Source organism: Harmonia axyridis, chromosome 3 (genome assembly GCF_914767665.1).
Source record: "Harmonia axyridis chromosome 3, icHarAxyr1.1, whole genome shotgun sequence".
NCBI lineage: Eukaryota > Metazoa > Arthropoda > Insecta > Coleoptera > Coccinellidae > Harmonia > Harmonia axyridis.
In genome coordinates, this window is record NC_059503.1 from 10,578,635 (window position 1) to 10,590,452 (window position 11,818).

At 32.1% G+C, this 11,818-nt stretch overlaps 2 protein-coding genes across 2 annotated transcripts; one reads left to right on the forward strand and one right to left on the reverse strand.

The window, feature by feature from the left end:
• Positions 1-591: 591 nt before the first annotated feature.
• LOC123676802 (lysosomal acid lipase/cholesteryl ester hydrolase-like) lies at positions 592-6,289 on the forward strand. Its single transcript, XM_045613027.1, has 7 exons — positions 592-1,309; positions 3,238-3,418; positions 3,794-3,908; positions 4,336-4,588; positions 5,469-5,621; positions 5,687-5,917; positions 5,979-6,289. Exons 1-7 carry the CDS (start codon positions 1,145-1,147, stop codon positions 6,132-6,134), a joined length of 1,254 nt encoding a protein of 417 aa, XP_045468983.1. The 5' UTR covers positions 592-1,144; the 3' UTR covers positions 6,135-6,289.
• Positions 6,285-11,650, reverse strand: LOC123676804 (ferritin subunit). The gene is made up of 4 exons (XM_045613030.1): positions 11,472-11,650; positions 9,009-9,286; positions 7,797-7,940; positions 6,285-6,564 (listed from the first exon to the last, which is right to left on the reverse strand). Exons 1-4 carry the CDS (start codon positions 11,533-11,535, stop codon positions 6,421-6,423), a joined length of 630 nt encoding a protein of 209 aa, XP_045468986.1. The 5' UTR covers positions 11,536-11,650; the 3' UTR covers positions 6,285-6,420.
• Positions 11,651-11,818: the final 168 nt, after the last annotated feature.

The window sequence follows — 11,818 nt, forward strand, 5'->3', positions numbered from 1 at the left end:
GAATTTCACATTTTTAATTTCTTTGGGAAATATTGATAGGAATTAAAGATATCTACTTCATATTCCCGATAAACATCATCGATTAATTTTAGAGCTTACGAGCAATTTATTAAATAACCTAGTGTGATTTTCATAATGTTGGAAATAATGAGAACGGAAGGCTTTCACATGGAATGAAATGCTGTTTTTTTCGATATAATTTAATTAGATTAAAAAAAATTTTTTTGCTGTATTGAAATTTTACATTTGTTCAATGGAAAGATACGTTTATTGAAAAATCTTGAATTTCAGATTCCGTCTAGACTTGAGTTTTAAAACTATTCTTATCATCCAGGTCAAATTTATGGTTTTTATATGTCCAGTAGCGTAGTTTATGTGATTTACGAATACATATGATGTAAATTATATGTTTTAAATTATTCGATAATTTGAGTATCAATTCAACTGAAATTCGATTTAACAAGAGGCATTCACTTACGTAAGAATGCAAATTAATAATGTTTGTTTTTACATAAAAACACAAATTAATATTGATTAGTTTGTGTTTTCAAGTATATAGAATATAGATGCTTGAAAACAATGGGATGTCTCCATTCATTTTATTGTTCCTTTTGTTTAGTGATTCATTTATTTGGGAAACATTTTATAATTTAATTAGTATTTAAAAAAAACGAAGTTATAGATACTAATCACCATATAGAGATGAGAGTATATATGTATATTTTCAGAAATTTTAATCAGTATGGATTTAAATTTTTTTGATGAAGAATTTAGCTATCAAGCTCATTTGTATTTCAAAATGATGTTCTCTATATATAAAAACCTGCTTTGATTTCACCAGAAATGTGAATTGTTCGTTAATTATTTTCGAACGACCGTTCAGAATTTGAAGGTTCAATAGAAAATTATTATTTTTCCTAGTTACTTATTCAGTCGCTTGCAGAGCAGTAATAAGTGTTGTGATATCCTTAAGTTTGATACTTGTTCAACGTTCACAATGTATCTTTCATAGTGTTATTTGGACGCCACTGTTAATTTAATGAATCATACTATATATCATTGATTCCAATTTGACAGTAGATCTTCGATAACATAATCTTCAGTTAATGAAATTAGATGTTGTGAACTTCTTCGGTGCATCAAAATGAAAAATATACACAAATTATTTTGGACAGCTCTGAGTGTACTTTCTGCTATTTTGATTTTCTATAGATCTTCGAAAAATAATGTGTGCAAATCGTATTCAGACTATTTTTTTATTCACACCAGTGAGAATTGTTGGCATGAAGTTGGAGTATATGCAGAAGTGGTAAGTTTGGTTGATAAACATTTTTTTAGATGTGGTAAACAATTCAGCTTTCGATTTCATGAATTACCTTTTTTTTTTGGAAATTATGTTATCATGTTTTATATTATGTATGTCGCATGTTTTCATTCAATACATTCTTATTCGAATTTTTAGGGAAAATTCAATTATATTAAAGTAATTATTTATTTTCAATATTTATAACAATGAAATTTTTGAATAGAGTAAAAAAAATTTGAATCCATAACTAATATTGCTTAAAAGTGAATACATACATTTTTTATGAAACTGAAAACAATATTTTTTTCTGCCAAACTCTTAGCTTCGGAGTTATGATTTTTCATGACTAGTTATTCAATTAAAAAAATTATATAATAGGTTTTTCATAAATAACATTCGAAAAGAAATTTTGGGTGTAATTTGAAAGTACCAAGATAAGTTATTTGGATTTATTACTATGAATCTATGAATTTCAAGATTCACTTAGTCAAATTGTCAAGTGTTTTTTGCCATAATTACACCAGATTCCCTTTTGAAGGAAAAACTTCAGATAATATTATTTCTATGATTTTCTGAGAATTGAAGACCAAAAAAGTATATAAAAAAAAACAACTCACCACTTAGAACCTACCCTTATTTTGGTATTTTCATTTAATATTCAAAATTTTGTTTGGCCTTTCCTGAGGGTTGTAGCACCCTTAATAAGCGCTTTCAGACATAAATTAATAGAAAAATCCTCTTATTTTTCGTTTAACTATCATATTAAAAACATAACTCATTTCCGACTCATCTTGTATAATGACTCTGTGTTGTTGATTGAGAAATGAGTAGCGTGAAGCGCCATCTACCGAGGGAAAACGCAATAATTGAGGTAGTAAAGTTTATGGATAACATAATTCTGAATGTTTAAAATTAAAAAAGAACTTCAAAGTCATTCCTCTGCAAAACTTTTTCGTGAATACAGAAAAAAATAATTTGAGGAAAATCAGAGGAATAAAGCTTCGATGTGCCGATGTCAATAAGTCGTTAATCTCAAAATGTATGATCTTGGCTTCTAAAAATATACTCATTGACGTAGGTAATAAATATCGAACATTTTGTTTTTCAAATAATTATGCATAAAAAGGATTTGTATATTCTTTCACACGAACTTAAAATTTCCATGTTATACTAATCTCACGGTGAAGGTCAGCATAAGGATTTGTGATAATGTTTTGTATATGTGCACGCAATGCAAACAAAATAAAGACAAACTAAAAATGACGTTGATATCCATTCATTGCAATCATAACATTAAATTATTCGGATCAACAGGAAAATCGAACGTAACAAGTCTTAGAATAACATGTTCATGATTGCCAATTATGTATATTCCATATCTATATCGCATCAAAATATTAATCAACAACACAAACAATTCAAGCAGCACTGACAGCCTTGTGCTTTTGAGCGCTTGCATTCATGCGTCAATTACACATAACTGTGTATAGATATACTATACGTGGTCTCTAAGGGAGCAATTGGCGGAAGAGTGCCAATTATGCTCGAATTTCCTATGGGTTTAGTGAAGCTACCCAAACAAAATTTTGCACATGGTTATTCCATATAGAGACAGATGTAAACTATAAGATTCGTAATCATCGAAATTTTTGGGTATATCTTTGCCAATATTCTTCATGAAATTCCGTCCACTAAACCATTAAATTATTTGTAGAAACTAATAAACAAGAGTACACGTGGAAAATCGAGTGAAAAAATTCGAGAAGATCACTTTTTAGTTTTGAAATTAACAAAAAAAAAAAAAAAATTCGGACCAGCGTAATATTCACAGATATGCGAGATCCTGAATTTCAATATTCTAGCTTGAATTTCTGGAATCGAATTCAACGAATGATTGTTTTTCTATTTAACTCTTGGTTAATTATTTACAGCCCCAAATAGTTTTACAAAGGAATCACACTTTAGAGACTTATTATAGTGTAACTGAAGATGGATTTTTCCTTAGAACATTCAGACTATTACCGAAAGGAAAACCAAAAGGAGTCATTTTTTTGGAGCATTCTTTCATTGCTAATTCTGAAATATGGATTGATATTGGAGATCAGTCACTAGGTGAGTATTCCAAAAAAAATCTGTTGGAAGATATTTTGATTGACCAAATTATTTCCGGTACTTTGCTTTTTCCTGTATTTATTGATTCTGACAAATCCTAATATTTTTATTTATGCATTATTTTCAATCAACATGGAAATCGAATTTTTTACTGGTAGTAGGTATTATTTTTTTGTTTTGTTATTTCCTATGAGAGTTTTAGTTTCACTTCTTTCCGAACGTAATATCTGTGGAAAATTCCCACACAACAATACACAATTTATCAGTTTATCATTGAAATAAATCAAAAATATTAGGTACTCAATTAGTAAACATTCGAGAATTTTAAATTAATTTTTGCTATGTGTTTTTAAAGCATTGTTCTTCTACTTTCAGGTTTCTATTTATTGAATGAGGGTTATGAAATTTGGCTAGGGAATATGAGAGGATCTAAATATTCAAACACCCATGAAAAATATACAACATCAGACTTCGAATTTTGGGATTGGAGGTTTGTTTTTTTTTCTGAATAATACTTGGATATTTTATTCCCTTAATAAAATACAAGCGGATCATATTCATAATAACATTATTATTATTCATCTGAATGAAAATAGTTATTTATGTATCAAGGGAATCAACGTGTCTTAATATCCGTGATACATAAAATTTTTTATGTCATACCAGTTAATTCCTATACATCCACAATTGATTCGATTTGATTTTATCAAAATTAACGTGTTTCCATTTTTTTGGGACGCATTATTGTTGTTAGGAACTTCAAAACATTCAAGAAATAAAAAGAAGTGGAAAATTGTGAAAAAATAAAAAAGACAGTAGGAAACTGGAGTAAAAATGGTCATGCAACTCCTATGATTTTTGAATTTTTGGTATGATATAAAAAAAATTTCGATCTTCAAAAATTTTTTTAATTCCAGTTTTCACGAACAGGGGGTTTATGATATAAGTTCGCAGTTAGATGTAGTTAAGAAAATAACCAACCGAAGTGATATCATTTTCATCAGCTACTCAATGGGAGGAACATCATCAATTGTTTACGCTAGTTTGAGACCAGAGCACGCCAAAAAATCCGTAAAAGCCATGATACACTTTGCTCCTATAGTTTATCTTTCTCACTTGAAAGGCTTTGGAGCTATTTTGAGCAATTGGACAACGAAAAGCAGATTTTGGGTAAGATAACTGTATATTGGAATAGTCCTCAGAGTAATTAACATAGATAGAGGGAGCATATGTCATTTTCAGTAAGCAAATTTTGTCCCCAACATGAACTATCAAATTTGACATGAAGCGCGCGGTAATGAAAACATATCAGTGATACGATATTTCACTCAATTCGCGAGTTTCTCCACAAAGAATGCACTTCTCTTTCTCATGCCCCATAGTGAATCAAAGTTTCATATTAACTCAACAAATTATTGAAATAAATATATCGGAAATTCAGAAAACAAACTTAAAGCGCGCCAAACGACGTGAAACAACCGATGATACTAGGAGAGCAAAAGTTGCCAAACCTTGGATTTCAGCAGGTAGATAGCGAAAATAATAAATATTCTGCTTATCATAAATTCGACAATTACGAAAAATATCGGATTCCAAATATTCAAATTCGCATATTTAATCGGGAATCACTCAAATAAATATATTTCATTCGATATAATAAAATTGTTTATTTGAAAATATACCACAATCCGACAAAGTAATCTAACCATGTTGGGGGACATGTAAAAATTCCGTATACTTCCTCTTGTTTATTACTTTATGCTGTATATCTTTGGAATAGTCCATTAGATCCATAGCCTCTAAGTATTCATTGGTTATTTTGAGCATAATATGAAAAGGTGCCCATTTTCAATTCGCATAAATATTTCTGAAAAAATTCGTAAAGGTCACAGACCTACTGGCATGAGCTTTTTAAAGCTGGTTTATTCATGCGTCCCTGAAGCCCAGAGAACTGTATACTCCTAGGTACATATGAGATGTGATCAACTTTTTTTTCCTTTAAATACTTCTATTTCAAAATTGAAATTTACATACAAATTTACATTTTCAGGACATGCTTAACTGGCTAAGAATAGGGTGGCTTCCCCATGGCCCAGTTCTGAACTACATGAAATCCATAGTTTGTAATTCGCATCCACTGAAGTTCCTCTGTTTGAAAGCCAACGAAGTATTGATTGGACAATCGAAAACAGAAATAGATCCTGTAAGTTTGGACCACTTGGAAATCTAAAAATTTTTGATATTCACTTTCTGCTGGCCTTTTTTTAGATAGCCGCACCTACAATAATAGAAAAATTTCCTGATGCAAGTTCAACGAAATCCATTCACCATTTCACCCAAATTCACCAGGCTGGGGGTAAATTAAGGCAATACGATTATGGTTATGATGGGAATAGGAAAATGTATAATGCTACTATTCCACCTTTGTATCCTCTGGAAAATATTAGGATTCCATTCTTTATGTACCATGGAAGTGAAGATTCCTTCACAGATCTTAAGGTAATAAATATTTGGCTCGCAAATTTTTCCCGAAAAAACTTACTACTTTTTTTATTTTTAGGATATAGAAAGCTTTTACGAGGACCTACCACCGGAAGCAAAAATGCATGGTCATAAGCAAGTTGATAATTACAATCATTTTGATTTGATGTTTGGTAAACACAGAGAAAGAGATATTTATAAACACCTTTTAAAACTACTTCGAAGTATATTGTGAATGATTTCATAGAATTGTTTTTTTATATTTGAGATTTGTACAAATAAATGAGTTTGATAGTATTAAGTTAATGTTAACTTTGTCAAGCAGCTTCAGCCGATATGATTGTTTTATCGGAAGTGTAATTAATAAATAAATTTTTATCAGAACTAGAACATACTTTTTTATTGCTGAAACAAATAAACTTTCGTACTTATAACCTGATCATTAAAATATATTTTCAACTATCACAAGAACAAATATAGAAAACATTGTGTGAGTTTATACAATGTGATGATTATGGTCTTTAAAGCAGTTTCTTATCGAATAAGAATTCTCCAAGATGGCCATGTTGGCCCATGAGTTTCTGCAGCTGGGACAATTTATCTGCAAGTTCTTTCTGGCCCTTGTATTGTTCATCTAAGAAATCACCAGTCAAGTAGTCAACCAGCTGGAAAAGAAATTAAATGAGTTTTGAAATTGTTAAATTGTACTATCAAAATTAGTTCACATTTGTGAATACTGAAAGAAATAGCTTATGAATAGCGATGAAGCTTATTTTTGATTGAATGGCTAAACAAACAAACAGAATTTGGAGTAACTAATTATAATTCACACGAAACTGTTGAGACACCATTACATCCAGAGTAACAGGTAATTGCTTTACAACACGCATTACGAACTACATTAACTAGGAGCATATAGAGTGAGCCAAAAAAATATAAATTGTAAGTAGTGTTTTTTTTTTCGAGGTATATAAATTTAAGTTGGCAGTACTGTTCAAGATGGCGACCGATTTAACAGCTGTCAAGTGATTTATTCTCAGTTTGGTTTGGCAATTCATCATGAATAGACTCACGCTTGAACAACGCTTGCAAATGGGCCCAAAATGAGAATGCCGTTGTTCCCGATTTTCATAAGCGAATTTTGTTTAGCGATGAAGCGCACTTCTGGTTGAATGACTACGTCAACAAACAAAACTGCCGCATTTGGAGTGAAGCTAATCCTCAAGTGTATGTCGAAACACCGTTACATCCAGAAAAACTGACTGTTCGGTGCGCTTTATCGGCTGGTGGAATCATTGGTCCGTACTTCTTCAAAAACGATGATGGCCAGAATGTTACAGTCAATGGTGATCGGTATAGAGCAATGATTACTAACTTTTTCATTCCTGAATTGAACAACCATGATGTCCAGGAGCTGTGGTTCCAACAAGACGGCGCAACATGTCACACAGCTCGTGCCACAATCGATTTATTGAAAGACACGTTTGGTGACCGCCTAATTTCACGTTTTGGACCTGTGAATTGGCCTCCAAGATCTTGTGATTTAACACCGCAAGACTACTTTCTGTGGGGCTATGTAAAGTCATTGGTCTATGCGGATAAGCCACAAACCCTTGATCATTTGGAAGACAACAATCGCCGAGTTATTGCCGATATACGGCCACAATTGTGGGAAAAAGTCATCGAAAATTGGACGTCCAGATTGGACTAAATCCGAGCCAGCCGTGGCGGTCATATGCCAGAAATCATATTTAAAATGTAATGCCACAAGATTATCTTGCGGATAAATAATATTCATGTCAATCGAATAATTCATCGTTGTTTTATTGGAATTTAAAGTTCTATAGCTCTAAAAAAACACCCTTCATAATCGGAATTGCATGAATGAAAAACTCACATGATAGTCGTTGAATTTGCTGCCAGATGGGGTTTCACAAGCTGAGATAACGCTTCGGATTTTCTTGGTTACGAAAGCTTCAGTTTCCAGAGCATCTTCCAAAGCAGCCGCGCCATTCTTCCAATGAATGACTGGCACATTTATCTGAAAAAAAAAGATTATGCAAAATGAATTGACTTTACAAAGGAAAAAACATTCTCCCTACTTTTATTGTTTCTTTTTGTTTTATTTTATGTATTAATATGTGTATTATTTTATTCACTTCACGCGCTTGCTCTAAACTTATATTTAAACAAACCTTTCTTCGAGTTTATAAATGCGCTAAGAATAAATTCAACGGAATAAGCAAAGTTATTTGAGTACCTAATGCATGTTGTTGATGCCAGAGTTTATTTTGAGTCATGACAATTTAGGCGCTATTTCTATGTCAAACAATAGACATTGTTTTTCTGTTTTTAGTAATCAATTGCGAAGCTTGATTCCAAAGAATACTTTGGTTTTGGTACTATGTCAAAAATATAATGCAATTTGATAAATTAAATACAAGAGATGAAGGTATTATTTATACAAATTTATTATATTGGCAATACCAATCATCAAAATTTTCCGAAAGAATTTCAGTTTTCCCATCGAATTATTTTTTATTGACTGAAAATAGTTGCCACAAAGGGAAATTTTTTTATTTTTGGTTCTTTGTGAAATTGAATGTATTGTTATTTAGACGAAGCGTCGGTAAGTAATTCTTGCGTCGGCAAAATACTTCACCGATGCCTTTATCCTAGCAACCGGTTAACAAGATTTAATGCCTTGGCAACAGTTACGGTAAGTCATCCAGAAAGATGGATCATGCAAAAATTGCTTAATTTCATTACGTAGAATTAACTATTGTCAAATTTGTCAAAATGTTGCCACTGATGAACTGCCAAGTGGGTTTTACCGACATGGTTAAGAGGTAAGAGATTATTTTACCAGTATGGAACACTCGAGTGGACTTGTTGAATGATAAAGAAATATCCGTAGCCATCTAACTCTAATTCTTTCCTGATTAAATGAAGTAGGCATTTCAGATTTGTAGAAATCAATAACAGCCTGGGTCAAGGATGTCGATTGTCCCGGAATTTACATTTTCGATAAACAAAGTGACTCCTCTACCTGTTATCGCATTTTCTAGAAAAACTGTACCCGTGTTTGAACTGATAATTTATCACTTACCGATGTCCTGATCAACTTGGAAACATTCGAAACCAGTTCTCCTCTCATCAGAAGGTAATCAATGAGTTTGATTGCGTGTTCTCTCTCTTCACCAGCAGCTTTGAAGAACAAGTTGGCGAATCCTGGTCTGTTGATGGTGTCACGTGAGAAATGGGCACCCATGGCTAAGTATTTCATGGATGCGTTGATTTCTTCCTGGATTTGGGCTCTTACTGCCAGCACGCAAGAGTTGGCCATGTCTATCCAGCTTTGGGGCACCTTGGATGGGGTGGTTGTGCCTGGAAATGAACATTGTTAGCACATAGCATTTTTTAGGTTATATGTAAAATTTCTAGAAAGGCGTCATGAGCTTTTGGGCAATCGTTCTTTCATGAGCCTTTGGAGAACCAGAACTACTATTGGTGAAATGTGAATTTGCTTTACATAACTTTGGTAGATGAGATAGATAGGAGACATTAACACTGACATTGAATTGAGAAACATTGAAGTATCGATCTCCTTGTATTTTCTGAAATATTTCCTTGAAAGTGTCCTTACTACATGTATTGTAGTGGATTAGGTAATCAACAATTTTGTTTCAAATTGCAATGTTTTTATCAGATTTCTTCTCTCTTTTCTAATCATTTTATTTTTATAACTCTGTGCTCAAATTTGATGCTTTTATTTTTTTTGTTCTATGTTTTATTCTGCGGAAAGTTTTTGTTTTGTAGAGAGTTGTCTGATTGCGACTTTTCATCTTTTAATATCTTGTGAATTATGTTCATAACATTGATAGTCAAATCAATTTAATCGAATAACAAAATAAAGACAACAAAAATTGTTTTGATTGGGTGCCATTCAACTCTAATTGCTACTTGGATTTTCATTGCCTTCATGATATTCACTGCCCGATTCAATTCGATTGTTAATTCGATGACTTTGCACGTATACTGCTTATTGACGATTCATACCGATTGTGTTCTGAGAATATCAGTGGCTTTGAAAAATTTACAAAACGCAATAAGCGTGAAAAGAACAAAGATCACATTATTGCATGACGGATGCGAATAAGTCATGAAGAATCATCCATATCATTTTATCCTCATGACTAATTATCAGAAGATTAATATGGCGCAATATTTCAAGAGTCCAGATTGACAAGTTTCTATTCTGTGATTCCTTAAGTGGAATTCTTTTCATATCGAAGATTACCTTATTTATCAAATACTGATGAACATTTTCTACTGAAGTAGGTTGTACGAAATAGTTCAAACCATCGAAAAATCTATCTCAGAAAGTTGTTTTTTTTTCCGTAAAAATTTAAAAAACTGGTGAAATACCGTCGAAATCCTTTCGATAAGCCACATCCGAGGTTAATAAAATTCAATCCTCTTTGTTTACATTGGTTTTCAATATGTTTATTTTCGTCATATCATGTTTCAACATTTATCAACATGAAAATGCATATTTACTATCTCAAATCATGCTTAATGGTCATACAAAATTCTCGCTTAGGTCACGATAATGATATATTAGGATTACTATAGCGCGATATCATAAACATTGGATATCCAAGCGTGAATTGAATTCTTGGAAATCAAATTCGTATTGTGGCATGACATTTCTGAGAAGCATGGTATCATTTTGGAAAGATACGCGTTTTTAAGGATGATGGGAAAGCCCCAAGGACGATACGGGGTATTTACAGTTTATATTTCAACACAGGGTGTTATTTTTGGATCAAATGGTCAATTCCTACCAATTTCAGAACTATATATCATAGCAGAGCCCATAATATAGAGATGAAAATCCTTAAATTGATTCTCTCAAAAGTTTCGTTTCATCGGATGCAATTAGAAATCTATTAAAATTGAAAGTATTTAGCAAATCGAGCATCTTTTAAACCAATGCGTCAATCTTTTCATCAATATTCTATCATTTGAATTCGGTTCTTTCGTTTCGTATTTGTATTAGTGAACAAGTCAGCCAAAGCTTTAAAAGATTTTTCTTGTTGAGTGTCTCAGAAATGATACTTAAAAGTTCTCGAATATATCTTCAAAAACGGTGTCATGTAAAAGAATTATCACCTACTATACTGAGAACAAATCACGAAAAAACACCTTCAATAAAACATAGTTTTTAGTTTAGGTAAAAACATTGCATTTGTGAAACCTCTTATATAGGTTTACCGAATTGTTTTGTTTCAGTTTGAGATTTTTAATGCTGTCACCAAAAGTTTTTTTCTAAAACATAATACAGAAATTGAAACTGTTTCGTGTCTTCATCTGGCTCATCCTTATCGGTTGAATACTTGCTATATTCAAAACAGGGTCAACTGTTATTTATTTGACGATTATCGAAAGCAAACCCCTAGTGACATGTTAAGGAACTAAAATCCAAAATATTTGTTTTGCTGCGGAGAAGTTAACATACGAAAAAATCATTGAAAAAACCCGAGGAAAAATCGATAGCAATAATACTTACAGTGCTGGCCATTGGCGGCACAAACCACAAGGGCGACGAAGGAAAAAACTGCTAGGAATTTCATTTTGGTTTATTTTTTAAAATGGATTCGTGAGAATGAATAAAAAACAAGTTTATCGAATAAAGGTGTATAGAAGCACTCTCGACCGCCTTTACACGCACTGGTGTAGAAGGTGATGTGTCGATTAAATTGACAATTAGATGATTAAATTCACAGCAGTGGTTTCTACCACTATCATTCACGAAAGATAAAGCATGAAACTTTTGAATAATATACTCGGTACTAAGGTTAACTATCTCAACATGGAGTGTTTCATTCTTCCTATCTTGCCTTGTCATTGGCGGCC